The sequence below is a fragment of the Hyla sarda genome, chromosome 13, assembly GCF_029499605.1.
Source record: "Hyla sarda isolate aHylSar1 chromosome 13, aHylSar1.hap1, whole genome shotgun sequence".
Classification (NCBI taxonomy): Eukaryota; Metazoa; Chordata; class Amphibia; order Anura; family Hylidae; genus Hyla; species Hyla sarda.
The window spans coordinates 3,368,425-3,389,098 of NC_079201.1; the positions used below are offsets into that span (position 1 = coordinate 3,368,425).

Consider the following 20,674-nt stretch of genomic DNA (forward strand, 5'->3'; position numbering starts at 1 on the left):
AAATGGTTCTTCATGTCTTACACAGAAAAGAAGACCAGCGTCCTACAAACACCAGGGGGGGGGGGGGGGGGGATTTATCAAAACCTGCGCAGAGGAAAAGCTGCTGAGTTGCCCATAACAACCAATCAGATTGCTGCTTTCACTTCTCAGAGGCCTCTTCAAAAATGAAAGTAGCGATCTGATTGGTTGCTTTGGGCAACTCAGCAACTTTTCCCCTGGACAGGTTTTGATAAATCTCCCCCCTGAAGACTGTGCTTTATACGTCTGTGCTTTATACCCATGTTTTGTACCGCAAAGAACCCAACAAGAAAATGATTTTATTAGATTGGATTGGATTGTGCAGGAATAACATTTATTTATCTATAAGATGTTTCCAGAACTGGTCCTGTTCTACTGGATACTGGATGTCACAGAAGTGAGCACAAAAATCATTTCACGTTGTGGTGGTTTTTCAAAGAACTAAATTGTATTGATTTTTTTTCTTCTCGCCTGGAGATGACCACAGATCTAAAGTTATATAGTCTAACATTAAACTCTCCCAAAGTAACACAACAATTCTATACGTGATTGCAGGCTGGACGCGCCTCGCTTCATTTAGCCTTTAAATATGGAAGAGCACATCTGCCGGCCGTAAAAATGCTGCTCTCTGCCCGTGTTCGGGTGCGAGAATATATTGCTTATACTACCAATAGAATTGGCTGGAGGCAGAGTTATATGAAAACATAAGCCATAGACATAGACAGAGTAGTAGTGGAGAGAGCAGAGAGCGCAGAGTATTTCAGGAGAGGACGCTGCTGATCATGAGAGTCACGTAGTGGAAGGAGCAGGGACTCCAGAAACACAGAGTATTTCAGTTTCCACTAGATGAAAAGTGACTATACTTATTTTTACAGGTACATAGAAAAGCTTTATGAAGAATGGTGCCAGACAGTGTCGGAGAAGTCTCAGTATAATCTCATGCGTCCGCTCCTCACACGTGATGAAGACTCCAAGCTCATTAAAGTCAATTTTGACCCTCAGGTAATTTACTACTACTACATAACTACAGTGTACAGTGATCCCTCAACCTACAATGGCCTCAGCATACAATAGTTTCAACATATAATGGTCTTTCCTGGACCATTGTAAGTTGAAACCAGACTCAACATACAATGTACGGACAGTCCAGATCTGTGAAAAGTGTCAATGGCTGGAAGAACTGACCAATTAGAATGGGCAATTTACTGGTAAAACCCCTGTATTACTGAAGTGTATGCACTGACTGGTGTCTGGTAGCGCCCCCTACAGTACAGGGAGGTATTACATGTTCTGTACTCTTTACCTGTATTACTGAAGCATATACACTGACTGATGTCTGATAGCGCCCCCTACAATACAGGGAGGTATTACATGTTCTGTACACTTTACCTTTATTACTGAAGTGTATGCAGTGACTGGTGTCTGGTAGCGCCCCCTACAGTACAGGGAGGTATTACATGTTCTGTACTCTTTACCTGTATTACTGAAGTGTATGCACTGACTGGTGTCTGGTAGCGCCCCCTACAGTACAGGGAGGTATTACATGTTCTGTACTCTTTACCTGTATTACTGAAGTGTATGCACTGACTGGTGTCTGGTAGCGCCCCCTACAGTACAGAGATGTATTACATGTTCTGTACTCTTTACCTGTATTACTGAAGTGTATGCTCTGACTGGTTTCTGGAAGCGCCCCCTACAGTACAGGGAGGTACAACTTGTTCTGTACACTTTACCTGTATTACTAAAGTGTATGCACTACTACTACATAACTACAGTGTACAATGATCCCTCAACCTACAATGGCCTCAGCATACAATAGTTTCAACATATAATGGTCTTTCCTGGACCATTGTAAGTTGAAACCAGACTCAACATACAATGTACGGACAGTCCAGATCTGTGAAAAGTGTCAATGGCTGGAAGAACTGACCAATTAGAATGGGCAATTTACTGGTAAAACCCCTGTATTACTGAAGTGTATTCACTGACTGGTGTCTGGTAGCGCCCCCTACAGTACAGGGAGGTATTACATGTTCTGTACTCTTTACCTGTATTACTGAAGCATATACACTGACTGATGTCTGATAGCGCCCCCTACAATACAGGGAGGTATTACATGTTCTGTACACTTTACCTGTATTACTGAAGTGTATGAACTGACTGGTGTCTGGTAGCGCCCCCTACAGTACAGGGAGGTATTACATGTTCTGTACTCTTTACCTGTATTACTGAAGTGTATGCAGTGACTGGTGTCTGGTAGCGCCCCCTACAGTACAGGGAGGTATTACATGTTCTGTACTCTTTACCTGTATTACTGAAGTGTATGCACTGACTGGTGTCTGGTAGCGCCCCCTACAGTACAGGGAGGTATTACATGTTCTGTACTCTTTACCTGTATTACTGAAGTGTATGCACTGACTGATGTCTGGTAGCGCCCCCTACAGTACAGAGATGTATTACATGTTCTGTACTCTTTACCTGTATTACTGAAGTGTATGCTCTGACTGGTTTCTGGAAGCGCCCCCTACAGTACAGGGAGGTACAACTTGTTCTGTACTCTTTACCTGTATTACTGAAGTGTATGCACTGACTGGTGTCTGGTAGCGCCCCCTACAGTACAGAGATGTATTACATGTTCTGTACTCTTTACCTGTATTACTGAAGTGTATGCACTGACTGGTATCTGGTAGCGCCCCCTACAGTACAGGGAAGTATTACATGTTCTGTACTCTTTACCTGTCCCAGGGTTAGCTGCTCCTTTGGACACCAGGTGAGGGCGGCTCCATGTTACTTTTTTAGGACATTGTATGTTCTGTACAGGACCATGAAGAAGCTCCTGTCCTCTACATAGACCAGTGTTTCCCAAGCAGGGTGCCCCAGCTGTTGCAAAACTACACCTCCCAGCATGCCCGGACAGCCTCTGGCTGTCCGGGCATGCTGGGAATTGTAGTTTTGCAACAGCTGGAGGCTCCCTGCTTGGGAAACACTGACATAGACAGTGATTACAGCTCCCAGCAGATCTTTATTACTTTTATATGTAGAGGACTTGCTTTATCTATATTAGTTATCTACTTATTTTTCTTTAAAGGGGTATTCCAGGAAAAAACTTTTTTATATATATATATATCAACTGGCTCCAGAAAGTTAAACAGATTTGTAAATTACTTCTATTAAAAAATCTTAATCCTTCCAATAGTTATTAGCTTCTGAAGTTAAGGTTGTTCTTTTCTATCTAAGTAATCTCTGATGACACTTGTCTCGGGAACCGCCCAGTTTAGAAGAGGTTTGCTATGGGGATTTGCTTCTAAACTGGGCGGTTCCCAACTAGGGATCGACCGATATCGGTTTTTAGGGCCGATACCGATAATCGGTGGAGGTTAGGGCCGATAGCCGATAACTTATACCGATATTCCGGTATAAGTTATCGGCTATTTAACCCCCTGCGACACCGCTGTAGATCATTGATTTAAAGCGAGCGCTTTAAATCAATGATCTGCAGTGGCTTTTGCGTGGCCATAGGCTGCCGCCGCCACCACCACCCGCTTCTCTCCCCTACCTGCCAGGGTGCTCCGGGCCATCCATCGTTCCTGTAGTGTCCGGGGGCGTTCCGGGTGGAGGGTGGTCCGGTCCGGGCTGTCCTTCTTCTCCGGCGGGCCTCTTCTCCACTCCGGGCAGGCTCCGGCCTAGTACGCTGCATAGACGTCGCTGCGCAGTGACGCCCGTGCGCAGCGACGCACCTGACGTCACGGCGTAGCGGCGTCTATGCAGCGTACTAGGCCGGAGCCTGCCCAGAGTGGAGAAGAAGACCGTGGGAGAAGAAGGACAGCCCGGACCGGACCACCCTCCACCCTCTGATGAAATCCCATAGCAAACATCAAAGTGGGTTCTTCACCTATCAAATTAATAGCGGGCACTGTAGTGTATTATCAGCACTAGAGATGAGCGAACTTACAGTAAATTCGATTCGTTATGAACTTCTCGGCTCGACAGTCATCAACTGCCGAGCCGAGAAGTTCGTGACGAATTGAATTTACTGTAAGTTCGCTCATCTCTAGTCAGCACGTGAAAATCCATTTCTATCTTAAAAAGCATATATATACATATATATATATATATATATATATATATATATATATATATATACTTACTATGTAGTCACTAGAAGGGTACCCTGGCTAAATATTGCTATTGTTTTTTTTACAGCTGGTGTCTGTTCTTCGGGAAGTGAAATACCTCCAAACGCTTCGCATGGAAACCATACCAAAGGAGGCCGAAGACATCTTCTCTACCAAGGAGTCCTACAGACAGTACACTGCGAATCTGGAACTGTCCACCAACTGGTACAACAAAATTCTAAGCACCATACTGGAGGTGGAGTTCCCCCTAGTGGAGGGGCAGCTTAAAGAGATTGATATTCGACTAAAATCAGCAGAAGAAACATTAAACTGGAAAGCACATGGTATGGTCCTGTGTGAACACGTTCAGCATTTTTAGTCAAATTGAATGTTCACCTCTGAGGAATATTTGTGCATGTGTGTATATCTGTATTTATATTGATATATATTAGTGTTCCGGTTATGGCATTAAATTCACATTAATTTGCTAAATTATAAAATTGTGGCTGAGCCTCTACACACTTCATGATATATGGTTATGTCATGACGGAGTATGGCGCAGGAGCACAACCTACTCCATAGGTGGCAAGTTTCAGCTGTTAACTACTAGCGTCACATGTACTTTGCCAATGCCAGAAAAAAATTTGTAAAATATATAAGTAAAAAGTAGTCATATTGACTCACGGAATCATTTTTCCCCAATTTCATCCCAAAAATAATTTTTTTGTTTTTAGTACATTATATTCTAACAAGAAGGGTGGCATTAAAGGGGTTATCCAGATTTTATTACCTTTTCACTATTGTGCCTGTGATGCTAAGTTATGTCTTAAAGGGGTATTCCAGGAAAAAACTTTTTTTTTATATATCAACTGGCTCCAGATTTGTAAATGACTTCTATTAAAAAATATTAATCCTTCCAATACTTATGAGCTTCTGAAGTTAAGGTTGTTCTTTTCTCTCTAAATCCTCTCTGATGACACGTGTCTCGGGAAAAGCCCAGTTTAGAAGCAAATCCCCATAGCAAACCTCTTCTAAACTGGGCGTTTCCCGAGACAGGTGTCATGAGAGAGGATTTAGACAGAAAAGAACAACCTTAACTTCAGAAGCTCATAAGTACTGAAAGGATTAAGATTTTTTAATAGAAGTAATATACAAATCTGTTTAACTTTCTGGTGCCAGTTGAGATATATATATATATATAAAGTTTTTTCCTGGAATACCCCTTTAAGTTCTTTACTTTCCTTACATGGGTGGGGTGGATAGACCCCTTTTTTGTGATTTCATGGTTCCCCTATGTTCAGCATTCCTCCAGTCTCTGGATGACTGTTGTCTCGAGCCTTTCCCAGGATCCTGTTTGGCTGGAGACCACAGCTAATAACAGGGGCGGCGGAACATACAGCTGTACTGCACATGTCATCAGGGGGCTGGCTTGTCAGGGAAGACAAGAAAAAGCCAAGCCCCCCCCCCCCCCCCCCCCCTGTGATCAGCTGTTGTCTTGAGCCGAACAAGATCCTAGGAAAGCTCAAGACAACAGTCATCCAGACAGCAGAGAAATGCTGATCCTGAGGGACCATGAAATCACAAAAATGAGATCTATCACCTTCATACATGTAAAGTATAACTTGGCATCACAGGCATGATGGTGAAAAGGTAATAAAACCTGGATGACCCCTTTAAACAGTACAACCTGTATATAAAATAAAGTGAAAGACAAAAATTCTTAAATTAAAAAAATAAAAAAAAATAAAAAAAAAATGTCCTAAAGACATGTCAAAAGTTTGGATCAGTCAGACCCTGACAAATTGCTAGAACAAGCAGGGGGAGAAGCACGCAGCTAAGCGATTCTCGGCTCGTTTCAACGATCGGTCGTGAGTGACAGTGCCATTGAAGGGGTTAAAGGAGCTTTAATGTCATAATAGAACATATCCATACATATCTAATTCACAGACCAGAAAATAAATGTTTCCGCTACTTGTCGTTGTGATGTTCGTAACGCTGTCCACACATATTGTACTGTAACTTGTATATTTTTAGTGCAGAACCTCTGCCGTAAACAGACGTAACAAACAAATTCATCTATATATCTTTGTATCTCTATGTTAAGGAGTTTGGGATTACATCCAGCAAGTTAGAGATACCATCCACGATCTGGAGAGAAGGGTACAGAAGGCCCGGGACAATGTGGAAGAAATCCAGTCCATCATGAAGACGTGGGTGCTGCCCATATTTGAGAGGAAGGATGGCAAAAAAGACACTCTTCTTAACCTTGACGATCGGAGCGAACGTCTGGAGAAGAGATATAACCTCATCCGGGAATCTGGCCACAAAATTCACCAACTTGTGCAGGTATAGTCAGACGAGCCTATAAGGGAACTGCCATTGTGGTTGGCAGTACAGTGACCCCCCAACCTATGATTGCCCCGACATAGGATCGTTTCAACATACGATCACTCTCAGAGGCCATTGCATGTTGAAGGCAGCATCAACATGCGATGCTTTTGTATGTCGGGGCCATCGCATAAACGGCTATCCGGCAGCACAGACTGCATCAGCTGACACCGGATAGCCGTTTACGGTGCCCCGTGTGGTCCGCTGACAATCACTTACCTGTCCTCGGGGCTCCGGCGTGTCTTCTTCGGGATCCCCTGCATCGTCGGCGCTCTCCATCGTCGTCATCACATTGCTGCACACGCCGTCCCGTCATCCAATAGGAGCGGCGTGCGGAGCGACGTGATGGCGGCGACGTGAGAGCGAGGATGCCGGGGAAGCAGAGGCCTTGCCAGAGCGTCGGGGACGCGGCAAGGCGACATCCAGGGCAGCGGTGACGGTCCGGTGCGGCGGGGACACGTGAGTATAACCTCCAATACCAGTGGTGTTCAACCTGCGGACCTTCAGATGTTGCAAAACTACAACTCCCAGCATGCCCGGACAGCCGTTGGCTGTCCGGGCATGCTGGGTGTTGTAGTTTTGCAACATCTGGAGGTCCGCAGGTTGTAGACCACTGTCCTATACTTTACATTGCACGGATCTCTCAACATACGATGGTTTCAACAAACGATGGTCCATTTGGAACGGATTACCATCGTATGTTGAGGGACCACTGTAATTGTTCATGAATAGCAGTGTTTCCCAACCAGGGTGCCTCCATCTGTTGGAAAACTACATCTCCCAGCATGCTCGGACAGCCTTTGGCTGTCCGGGCATGCTGGGAGTTGTAGTTTTCCAACAGATGAATGCACACTGGTTGTTAAACACTGATGTATAGTGACATGATATTGTCATTAACATTACATTGATGCATCAGAGCAGTAGGCGATGGCAACCAAGACAGAACTTTAAGGGTAGGGTCACACGAAACGGATCTGAAGCGTATTTTACACTACGGACCCGCTGATGACCAACCTTATAGTGTGCCTTCTGCTGCCTGTGTTGTCTGCTTGTAGCAGCAATCTGCCGCTACGAGCAGACACACAGGGACCCGCGACATTGCGGCCGCTCTCGGCCTAACTCAGGGAGCAGACCGCGATATCTGCGAGTAGACTGCGCGTGGCGACTCGCAGGTCCCTGTGTGTCTGCTCGTAGCGGCAGATTGCTGCTACGAGCAGACAAAGGCACAGCAGGGTCGGTCATCAGCGGATCCGCAGCATAAAATACACTGCGGATCCTTTACGCGTGACCCTACCCTTAACATTATTTTGATTGTATTCTCCTTTTAGTTGTCATATTAGTGGTCACAGATTACATTTTCCCTCTCATTTACCTTACGGCAGGGGTGGGTTATTAGCCTCTGATTTAGTTCTGGTATTCTGTCAAGAACCAGGAAAGATAGGAAAAACAATCCTATACATCTCTCTCACATTAAACAGTAACTGTTAATGATACAGTGAACATATAAATTCACTGCTGCATCTTTGGAGCTCCTGGAATAGTCCTTTAAGAGAAAAGAAGCTGTGCGGATGCACATGAACTCGCTGCTGTCGGAACGCAAAAATCATTAACAGAAGTCTGCAGATATATTAAACCACCTGCATCCCGGTAGGAATATACAGGGTTATTATGTGATCTGGGGACTATGTACGTCCTGAAGTATAAAATTCAATTAAAACCAACCTGTTCAGCCTTATGTGGGTTATTTTTATAGAAGGTTGTAAAAGAATAATGAAACACTGATATTTAATGGAGGAGATGCATTTGCCGATGCCTCCAGGTATTCTTTCTCGTTCTTACATTTCCATTGGAAATAAAAAACGATATCCTTGAGGGACCAAGAGGTAAAATAATGTCCGTCTTTTCTGATTTATAATTTATTTATTTTTTTGTTTCAGGAGAATATGCAACTCTTCTCTGCAGACCCGGATTCTGATGTGTGGAAAGCCTACGAGGATTACATAGACGAGATGGTTCTTGATGGGTTCTTTAATGCTATTGAATGCTCCCTGAAGTTTATCATGGATAACATGGGTACGTGTTAAGCTTCATGACTTAAGAAATTAAAAATGCTTTCCAAGGGGACACAGGGCTAGTCACCTCCATTTGCACACCAAAGGCAGATCTAGCCTTTAATTGTCACTAACCTTTGATAATCAATGCTTATATCAAAAGTATAAGCAAATATAGGAAACTTTCTAATATATCTTATAAGAGAAAAATGCCTTTCTTCACTTATCATGCTCTTTTCATCCTACCCCCTACCTCAGAAACTCATTATTTACTCCACAAAACTGCTAAAAGACTGTCTGTCTTGTTACAACTGCCCATAGAAATCTATGGGGGGGGGGGGGGGGATTTGCTGCAGAGTGAGACAGAATCTGGGAGACACAAAGAAGCTGCTGAAAGCTCTGGTAAGTGTTAAATCTCACCCAGGGCTGGATCCACAGCGTACACTGCTATATACTGCCCCTTTGGCCTCCATGCTGCCCATATACATCTATGAGGCGGTGGAGTTACAATGTGAGGCAGAGACAAGGAGACAAAAAAAAGCTGTTGAAGGCACTTATAGAAATGGGGAAGGAAGGAGCTACAAGGTAAAACAGAGGCAAAGAAACACAGAAAAGTTTTATGTCACCCTAGTTCTGGATCCACAGCTTACACTGATACGTACTGCTCTATAATGCCCTCTATGCTGCCCATAGAGGGCATGGAGAGTAGAGGTACAGTAAAGAGGTAAAAAGAGGCAGAGAGATACAGAGAAGCTGCTGAAAGCTTTAGTAAGTTTTATGTCACACTAGTTCTGGATCCACAGCTTACACTGATAAGTACTACTCTAAAATGCCTTCTATGCTGCCCATGGAGGTTAGAGGAAGAGTAGCGCTACAGGGGAGACAGAGGCAGAGAGACACAGAGAAGCTGGTGAAATCTTTAGTAAATTTTATATGTCACCGCAGTGCTTGATTCACAACAGTTTATTTGCTGACAGGTTAGTGACCATTTAGGCTGTTTTTCATTTGTGATGAATTTATACTATAACATTTCCTTACAGATACCAAGGCTGGACTCTCTCCTTTATTTGAGGTACAACTAGACCTCGTAATACCAGACATGGTGTTCCGACCATCCTTGGATCTCGGAATCAGTGATGGCTTATATGACATTGTAGAAGGCCTCATCAATGATATCTACAGAATTTCCTCTTTGGTGCCTCGGCTCTCAAAAACCAGCACCTTCCCTAATTACCAGGTGGATATGGAAGACATGGCGGACTTGGCAGATATGCGTAACTTCTTAATGGAAAGTGTCCAAAACATGATGACCACATGCACTGAATATCGAAACTCCTTCGACCAGCATGCCTACCTGTACGTGGATGACCGTAAAGAGTTCATGCGTCAGTTCCTCCTGTATGGCCATGTACTGACCCCAGAAGAGATAGAAGCTCATGCTGAGGATGGGGTCCCAGAAACACCTCCCACCTTACTACAGTTTAGAGAACAGATAGACTCCTATGAGAAAATCTATGTGGAAGTGAACCAAATGGAGCCAGTAAATGTATTTGATTATTGGATGAAGGTGGATGCCCAGCCTTTGAAATCTGCCCTACTTAATGTGATCAAGAGATGGAGCCTGATGTTCAAGCAGCATCTGATTGACCATGTAACAAACAGGTAAGAAGTCATGAAGGAGAAGGTCCACACTGCTACATAATCTACACCTTGGACATATTGTACCAATTGGACATTAAAGGAGATATATCATGGGGAAAAACGTATCCCCTATCCAAAGGATAAGAAAAGGGTCCAACTGCTGGGACCCCCAACGATCTCCTGTACGGAGCCCCGGATCTCCCTAGGAGCGGTGCGTCATGACCCCTCCATATATCTCTATGTGAGAGCCGTTCAGCTATCTCCAGCACTTCCATAGAGGTATATGGAGATGGCCTGGCTGCCCCCGATTCGTGCAGGGGTCGTGACGCACCGCTCCCGGGAAGAGATGGGGGTCTGACCACTGGGACACCCTGCAATCTAAAACTTATCCCCATAGTACTTCTCCTTTAATGCTTGTCCCCCCCTTTGGAAAGCCACGAAAGGGTTATTCCACCTGTATAGAATGAGTCTGTCCTGAGTGTAATGCTCTCTCTCTATGGGCCCCATGTGGAGAATTCCCTGAGTATTGATGGGTTGATCTCCAGCTCTGAAGTATAAAACAGGATGTAACTCAGGATCAGTACAGGATAAGTAAAGTATGTACACAGTGACCTCACCAGCAGAATAGTGAGTACAGCTCTGGAGTATAATACAGGATATAACTCAGGATCAGTACAGGATAATTAATGTAATGTATGTACACAGTGACCTCACCAGCAGAATAGTGAGTACACCTCTGGTGTATAATACAGGATGTAACTCAGGATCAGTACAGGATAAGTAATGTAATGTATACAGTGATCTCACCAGCAGAATAGTGAGTACAGCTCTGGAGTATAATACAGGATATAACTCAGGATCAGTACAGGATAAGTAATGTAATGTATGTACACAGTGACCTCACCAGCAGAATAGTGAGTACACCTCTGGTGTATAATACAGGATGTAACTCAGGATCAGTACAGGATAAGTAATGTATGTACACAGTGATCTCACCAGCAGAATAGTGAGTACAGCTCTAGAGTATAATACAGGATATAACTCAGGATCAGTACAGGATAAGTAATGTAATGTATGTACACAGTGACCCCACCAGCAGAATAGTGAGTACACCTCTGGTGTATAATACAGGATGTAACTCAGGATCAGTACAGGATAAGTAATGTATGTACACAGTGACCTCACCAGCAGAATAGTGAGTACAGCTCTGGAGTATAATACAGGATATAACTCAGGATCAGTACAGGATAAGTAATGTAATGTATGTACACAGTGATCTCACCAGCAGAATAGTGAGTACAGCTCTGGAGTATAATACAGGATATAACTCAGGATCAGTACAGGATAAGTAATGTAATGTATGTACACAGTGACACCAGCAGAATAGTGAGTACAGCTCGGGGTATAATACAGGATATAACTCAGGGTCAGTAAAGGATAAGTAATGTAATGTATGTACACAGTGACCTCACCAGCAGAATAGTGAGTACAGCTCTGGGGTATAATACAGGATATAACTCAGGATCAGTACAGGATAAGTAATGTAATGTATATACACAGTGATCTCACCAGCAGAATAGTGAGTACAGCTCTGGGGTATAATACATGATATAACTCAGGATCAGTACAGGACAAGTAATGTAATGTATGTACACAGTGACCTCACCAGCAGAATAGTGAGTACAGCTCTGGAGTATAATACAGGATATTACTCAGGATCAGTACAGGATAAGTAATGTAATGTATGTACACAGTGACCTCACCAGCAGAATAGTGAGTACAGCTCTGGATTATAATACAGGATATTACTCAGGATCAGTACAGGATTAGTAATGTATGTACACAGTGACCTCACCAGCAGAATAGTGAGTACACCTCTGGTGTATAATACAGGATGTAACTCAGGATCAGTACAGGATAAGTAATGTATGTACACAGTGACCTCACCAGCAGAATAGTGAGTACAGCTCTGGTGTATAATACAGGATATAACTCAGGATCAGTACAGGATAAGTAATGTAATGTATGTACACAGTGACCTCACCAGCAGAATAGTGAGTACAGCTCTGGAGTATAATACAGGATATAACTCAGGATCAGTACAGGATAAGTAATGTAATGTATGTACACAGTGACCTCACCAGCAGAATAGTGAGTACAGCTCTGGGGTATAATACAGGATATAACTCAGGGTCAGTAAAGGATAAGTAATGTATATACACAGTGATCTCACCAGCAGAATAGTGAGTACAGCTCTAAGGTATAATGCAGGATATAACTCAGGATCAGTACAGGATAAGTAATGTAATGTATGTACACAGTGACCTCACCAGCAGAATAGTGAGTACAGCTCTGGAGTATAATACAGGATATAACTCAGGATCAGTACAGGATAAGTAATGTAATGTATGTACACAGTGACCTCACCAGCAGAATAGTGAGTACAGCTCTGGGGTATAATACAGGATATAACTCAGGATCAGTACAGGATAAGTAATGTAATGTATGTACACAGGGACCTCACCAGCAGAATAGTGAGTACAGCTCTGGAGTATAATACAGGATATAACTCAGGATCAGTACAGGATAAGTAATGTAATGTATGTATACAGAGACCTCACCAGCAAAATAGTGAGTACAGCCCTGGAGCATAATACAGGATATAACTCAGGATCAGTACAGGATAAGTAATGTAATATATGTACACAGTGACCTCACCAGCAGAATAGTGAGTACAGCTCTGGGGTATAATACAGGATATAACTCAGGATCCGTACAGGATAAGTAATGTAATGTATGTACACAGTGACCCCACCAGCAGAATAGTGAGTACAGCTCTGGAGTATAGTACAGGATATAACTCAGGATCAGTACAGGATAAGTAATGTAATATATGTACACAGTGACCTCACCAGCAGAATAGTGAGTACAGCTCTGGGGTATAATACAGTATATATTAACAAAATAGTTCAGCCTCATATAATTTTCTTTGTTTCTAATTTGCTTTGTTTCTTTTTCTTAGTTTGTCAGATCTAGAAGAATTTATCAAAGTGGCGGAACATGGGTTAGGTAAACAGCTGAAGGAAGGAGACCTCAATGGTCTGGTGGAAATAATGGGTCACTTAATGGCCGTGAAGGATCGGCAGAGCAGCACCGATGAGTTGTTTGAGCCCTTGAAGCAGACCATAGAGCTCCTAAAGGTCTATGAGCAGGAACTCCCTGATGAAGTCTACAAACAGCTTGAGGTCAGTCCAATATGTTCTGTGTGATTTGTGTAGGTTTCTTTGTGGGTTTTAATTCCCTACAATTTTTTTCCCACGGTATTTACTTAGGTTTCCCTACATGTTGCACTTATCCCTACATTTTCCTTTTTTACACATGTTCTGATCTGTCCGGTTTTTCCTCAGCTGAAATCCACCAAATTTTCTGTGGAAACCTTAGTAAATATGTTGTTTTTTTTGTGAAAATGTCCCTTTTTGGTGACCACGCCCCCTTTCCCTGACACCACGCCCCTCTTTCGGGTTTTCTTAGTAAATTGGAGAGTTAGTCTGTTTTTTTTTTTTTTTTTTTTTTAAATTCTGGCACAAATACTGGCGCAGATAGATTTCTGGCGCTATGCGCCAGAATCTGGCACACAACCCGACAAAACATGTCGGGTTTGCAATAGTAAATGAGGGCCACTGTCTTTACAGATTTTCCTACATGTTGTTTCCATTAAATCAGGACTAGCTGTAACCAGCCATCACCTGAGCTTGGTCAAAGTGCCGCCAAGCTCACACAATGGCCCTGATTTACTAAACCCCAGTGTTTAATTTAATGTGGAGTGTTTTTCTTTTTACTCTGTTCCCCCCCCCCCCCCTGATTTACTAATCTATTGCCGGTCTCTGTTTTTTTGTGTCGCACGGGTTTAAATCTGTCGCACAAAATTTATTCTGCCCTGACAGGCAGTATTGCCAAGATGATTACAGAAACATCCAATTAAAGATAGGAAAGGTAGAAGCAAACACACAGAACAGAAGATATTTAACAGGAGATATATGGGTCAAAAAGAATTTTAAAAAGTTGTACAATGTAACATGTTGAAAGGCTGCATTCACACAGCCTTCTGTATGTGTAAATTCAGACTACATTGGTGCTTGTACTACTACCCCCATAATGGAACAGGGTCTGTTCCATGTTGGGGGCAGTAGTACAGGGGCTGAGGAATTGATCACCTCTGAGACCCGATCCGATCAGAAGTTATTAAGCAAGGGGGCGGACGGCATGCTCCTCCCCAGCGATGTACAGTGTACTTATACTTTCATTTTTAAATTCCCCGCTGGGAGCAGTGAATGCCCAGTACTGAGGAGCCATTCAGGGCTCCCGGCGGGGTTTTCAAATAGAGGCGCTGAGGTGGGGAAAGATATATAGAATCGCTGGGTGGACATATATGTCTGGCACCCTGCAGCGCTTCTATATATATCTTGTCCCCTGCTGTGCTATATATGTCTTGCCCCCCGCAGCTCATTTATATAGGTATTGTCCCCCCCAGCGCATGTGTATATATATTTTCCCCCAGCAGTGCATGTGTATATATATTTTTACCCCCTGCAGCACTATCATAATCCCCCGACAGCGCTATGAAGGAAAAGTATTCTATTAGCAGCACATTGGGCGGGAAGCCGGACGGCTCGATGTGCTGCTGGAAGAATACTTGTCTTTCATAGCGCTGCGGCGGCATATGTACATAGAAGCACTGTGGGGGCCAGATAATGCTATATGTCTGGCCCCCGACGTGCTTCTATAATCATATGCCTCCACAGCGCTATGAATGAAAAGTATTCTAACAGCAGCGCATCTGGCCGAGAAGCCAGCCGACCCGATGCACTGCTGATAGAATAGTTTTCATTCATAGCGCTGTGGGGGCCAGACATATGGATATATGTCTGACCCCCGCAGCGCATCTATATATAGATGCCGCCACAGCACTATCAATGACAGGTATTCTTTCAGCAGCTCATCGGGCCGGACGGCTTCCCCGCCAGATGCGCTGCTGTTAGAATACTTTTCATTCATAGTGCTGCCGGGGGCTTATGATAGCGCTGCGGGGGGAAAATATATATATACATGTGCTGCGGGGGCATATAATTGCACGGCGGGGGACAATACCTATATAAATGCGCTGTGGGGGCAAGACTTATATAGCTCAGCAGGGGGCAAGATATATAGAAGTGCTGCGGGTACCCCCCCCCCCAGCATTTCTGTATATCTTTCCTCACCGCAGTGCTTCTATTTGAAAACCCCGCCGGGAGCCCTGAATGGCTCCTCAGTGCCGGCCATTCAGGGCTCCGAGTGGGGAATTTTAAAATGTAAGTAAAAGTACACTGTACATCGCTGGGGAGCGGAGCATGCTGCCCGCTCACCTGCTTAATAACTTCTGATCGGATTGGGTCTCAGAAGTGAGACTCGGTGCGATCAATCCCACAGCCCCTGTACTACTGCCCCCAACATGGTACAGACTCTGTTCCATGATGGGGGCAGGATTCACTCGGCTTTGAGTAATTTCGGGTTTTGGTGAAGCAAAATTCACACATTTTTCTGTGAGTTTTTCATCATACTCGGAGTGTTTTTTTTTTTCTTTTTTGTCGGGATCACGCCCCTTTTTAGGCTAACCACGCCCTTTTTGATGAATTAAAAAAACTCTTGAGTGATGGTATTTTGTGTTGGGAAATTGTGTCGCACAAAGTGTCACATGGGCTATGGGTCACAAATTTGGTCGCACAACCCGCGAAAAAGAGTCGTGTTTATATTAGTAAATCAGGGCCAATAAGTGTAATATTTGAAGCCAACCCAAGAACATTAATAATTCAGTATATTTTCTAGATGTGGCTATTTATACTGGCATCCAGTGACCTGATTGGCCAATGCACAGAGCACTTCTTGCTTTTGAGGGCACAACGTTGACATCAGTTCAGCCATTTCATAATGTATTTGCTCTGTAACATCACTGGGGGGGGTTCAAGTCATCTATTCCACTTTAATGCATTTGCTGTTTGTTTTTATTTGATCTACAGGAACTTCCAGAGAAATGGAACAACATTAAGAAGATGGCCATTACTGTAAAGCAACAAGTAGCACCGTTGCAAGCCAATGAAGTGACGCTTCTCCGCAGGAAGTGCGCTTCCTTTGATGTTCAGCAATTTACTTTCAGAGAGAAGTTCCGCAAGGAGGCGCCTTTCAGGTGATTTCGGTGGTGTTACTGTAGCCTGGCCAATAAGACTCTCGGTTAATGCTGGGAGTTTTAGAGCCACCAGTTGTAGACCACTGCTGTAATCCAGAGGGATGTTGTTCTGGGACAGCCGCAGGCAGTCTGCCCATGCTCGGAGTTGTAACATTGCAATAGGTGGTGGCTGCCAGTTGGAAACCAGTGGTCTAAACAATAGGGAGGCTGTATAGGGACAGCCGCATGCTGGGAGTTGTAGCATTAGAACAAGTGGTGGCTGCCAGTTGGAAACCAGTGGTCTAATCAATAGGAAGGTTGTGTAGTAGGTTGTAGCCTCATCAATATTATTTTGGGTCTTGGTCAATTATAAGGTCCCCATTTGTTTTTCCAGATTTGACAGCATCTCTCCATACCAGACACTTGATCTCAAACATCAGGAAATCCAAAAAATGGAGGCCACCATGGCTTCTATATACGAGTCTGCAGCTTTATTTGAAGTCAACGTTCCAGACTACAGGCAGCTGAAGCAATGCAGGAAGGAAGTGTGCCTGCTTAAGGAGCTCTGGGACATGATCAGTCTGGTGACATCCAGTATGACCGACTGGCAAACTACAAGGTGGAGAGAGATCAATGTGGAAAACATGGACCTGGAATGTAAAAGGTTCGCAAAGGACATCCGAAATCTGGACAAGGAGATGAGGGCATGGGATGCTTTCACTGGGCTTGACAACCAAGTGAAAAATATATTGACATCTTTAAGGGCTGTGGCAGAACTTCAGAATCCAGCCATCCGTGAAAGACACTGGAGTCAACTCATGCAAGCCACCGGCGTCCGCTTCACCATGGACGAAGACACTACTCTTGCCGACCTGCTAAAACTCAACCTCCATAATTTCGAGGATGAAGTGCGTGGCATTGTGGACAAAGCTGTGAAAGAGATGGGCATGGAGAAAGTGCTGAAGGAACTGGATACCACCTGGAGCGGAATGAACTTTCAGTATGAGCCCCACCCCCGTACTAATGTGCCTCTGATTAAATCAGACGAAGAGCTCATTGAGACCTTGGAAGACAATCAAGTTCAGCTCCAGAATCTAATGACTTCCAAGTACATCGCCTTCTTCTTAGAAGAAGTCTCCGGCTGGCAGAAGAAGCTATCCACTGCTGACTCTGTGATCTCCATCTGGTTTGAAGTCCAGCGCACCTGGTCCCATCTTGAGAGCATTTTCATTGGTTCAGACGACATTCGCTCACAACTTCCTGAGGTAAGTAGTGATGTTGTGTAGTGGCACAGTACAGGGATAATACACACAGTGATGTCACAGTACAGGGGTAATACACACAGTGATGTCACAGTACAGGGGTAATACACACAGTGATGTCACAGTACAGGGATAATACACAGTGATGTCACAGTACAGGGATAATACACACAGTGATGTCACAGTACAGGGATAATACACACAATGATGTCACAGTACAGGGATAATACACAGTGATGTCACAGTACAGGGATAATACACAGTGATGTCACAGTACAGGGATAATACACAGTGATGTCACAGTACAGGGATAATACACACAGTGATGTCACAGTACAGGGATAATACACAGTGATATCACAGTACAGGGATAATACACAGTGATGTCACAGTACAGGGATAATACACACAGTGATGTCACAGTACAGGGATAATACACACAGTGATGTCACAGTACAGGGATAATACACAGTGATATCACAGTACAGGGATAATACACAGTGATGTCACAGTACAGGGATAATACAGTGATGTCACAGTACAGGGATAATACACACAGTGATGTCACAGTACAGGGATAATACACAGTGATGTCACAGTACAGGGATAATACACAGTGATGTCACAGTACAGGGATAATACACAGTGATGTCACAGTACAGAGATAATACACAGTGATGTCACAGTACAGGGATAATACACACAGTGATGTCACAGTACAGGGATAATATACACAGTGATGTCACAGTACAGGGATAATACACACAGTGATGTCACAGTACAGGTATAATACACACAGTGATGTCACAGTACAGGGATAATACACAGTGATGTCACAGTACAGGGATAATACACAGTGATGTCACAGTACAGGGATAATACACAGTGATGTCACAGTACAGGGATAATACACAGTGATATCACAGTACATGGATAATACACAGTGATGTCACAGTACAGGGATAATACACAGTGATGTCACAGTACAGGGATAATATACACAGTGATGTCACAGTACAGGGATAATACACAGTGATGTCACAGTACAGGGGTAATACACACAGTGATGTCATAGTACAGAGATAATATACACAGTGATGTCACAGTACAGGGATAATACACAGTGATGTCACAGTACAGGGGTAATACACACAGTGATGTCACAGTACAGGGATAATATACACAGTGATGTCACAGTACAGGGATAATACACAGTGATGTCACAGTACAGGGGTAATACACACAGTGATGTCATAGTACAGAGATAATATACACAGTGATGTCACAGTACAGGGATAATATACACAGTGATGTCAAAGTACAGGGAAAATACACAGTGATGTCACAGTACAGGGATAATACACAGTGATGTCACAGTACAGGGATAATACACACAGTGATGTCACAGTACAGGGATAATACACAGTGATGTCACAGTACAGGGATAATACACAGTGATGTCACAGTACAGGGATAATACACAGTGATTTCACAGTACAGGGATAATACACAGTGATGTCACAGTACAGGGATAATACACAGTGATTTCACAGTACAGGGATAATACACAGTGATGTCACAGTACAGGGATAATATACAGTGATGTCACAGTACAGGGATAATATACACAGTGATGTCACAGTACAGGGATAATATACAGTGATGTCACAGTACAGAGATAATATACACAATGATGTCACAGTACAGGGATAATACACACAGTGATGTCACAGTACAGGGATAATACACAGTGATGTCACAGTACAGGGATAATACACACAGTGATGTCACAGTACAGGGGTAATACACAGTGATGTCACAGTACAGGGATAATACACACAGTGATGTCACAGTACAGGGATAATACACAGTGATGTCACAGTACAGGGATAATACACACAGTGATGTCACAGTACAGCAGTGGTCTCAAATTGTGGCCCTCCAGATGTTGCAAAATGTCTGTCCGGGCATGCTGGGAGTTGAAGTTTTTCGACATCTGGAGGGCCACAGTTTGAGACCACTGCAGTACAGGTATAGTCTACAAAGTGTTGTTGAAGTACAGGGATGACATGTAAAAAGTTACAATGTACATTGTGACATCACAGCATCGGAATAAAAGTGTACATGATAAAGATGTCATAAACTATCACAACACAGGAGAGAAGGAATAAAACACCCCGCAGGGATAATCATGTGACCTATAGTAAAACACAATGGGGCTGTATTAAAATCTCCATCCCCGAGACAGAAATCGCATCTTGCGTCTTTTTTCTTCCCGGTCTGGTATTTTATTTGCTGTCTCCATGTCACTACATTCCGCGCTTTCTGCTGAAAAGTTACAAATCCCATCATTTTGTCTCTTCATGAAGCAACAGCCCGAAGCCTTATAAAATAGCATTTAGTGCTCCGTCGGAGAATCGTAATCCGACAGTAATAAAATTCACGTAAAGCAGGAAATATGTTCTCGTTTTACATCAAGTAAATGAAAGACACTTAAAAATTCAGACACTTGAGGAGCACTCTGCAGCCTGTCAGGGGAAACAGAGTCTCCGTGTAATGTGCCAATAGGAAGGGAATAGGACTCTGCACCGTACAAAGGTTTCTTATTATTTGACTGAATTCCTGTGTGGGCCTGTCCGGTCTTCTCTAAGTGTAGTCATTCATCTTGTAGTGAAGATCTGCAGTTTTCAGCCAGTCTTATATTTAAAGGGGCACTCCGCTGCCCAGCGTTTGGAACCAACTGTTCTGAACGCTGGAGCCGGAAACTGGTGTCGTCATAGCCCACCCCCTCATGACGTCACGCCCCGCCCCCTCAATGCAAGTCTATGGGAGGGGGCGTGACGGCTGTCACGCCCCCTCCCATAGACTTGCATTGAGGGGGCGGGGTGTGACGTCATGAGGGGGCGGGGCTACGACAACACGAGCTTCTAGTGCCGGCTCCAGCGTTCGAAACTGTTTGTTCAAAACGCTGGGCAGCGGAGTACCCCTTTAACTATGCTG

At 43.8% G+C, this 20,674-nt stretch overlaps 1 protein-coding gene across 1 annotated transcript in view; it reads left to right on the top strand.

Moving 5' to 3' along the window:
- DNAH9 (dynein axonemal heavy chain 9) overlaps positions 1-20,674 on the top strand; it is a 264,791-nt gene that overhangs the window by 66,549 nt on the left and 177,568 nt on the right. The window contains exons 13-20 of the mRNA XM_056549442.1: positions 894-1,020; positions 4,222-4,477; positions 6,238-6,479; positions 8,459-8,594; positions 9,613-10,234; positions 13,236-13,458; positions 16,267-16,433; positions 16,807-17,677. Coding sequence (XP_056405417.1) covers positions 894-1,020; positions 4,222-4,477; positions 6,238-6,479; positions 8,459-8,594; positions 9,613-10,234; positions 13,236-13,458; positions 16,267-16,433; positions 16,807-17,677 — 2,644 coding nt within the window. The remainder of the gene's footprint in view (positions 1-893; positions 1,021-4,221; positions 4,478-6,237; positions 6,480-8,458; positions 8,595-9,612; positions 10,235-13,235; positions 13,459-16,266; positions 16,434-16,806; positions 17,678-20,674) is intronic.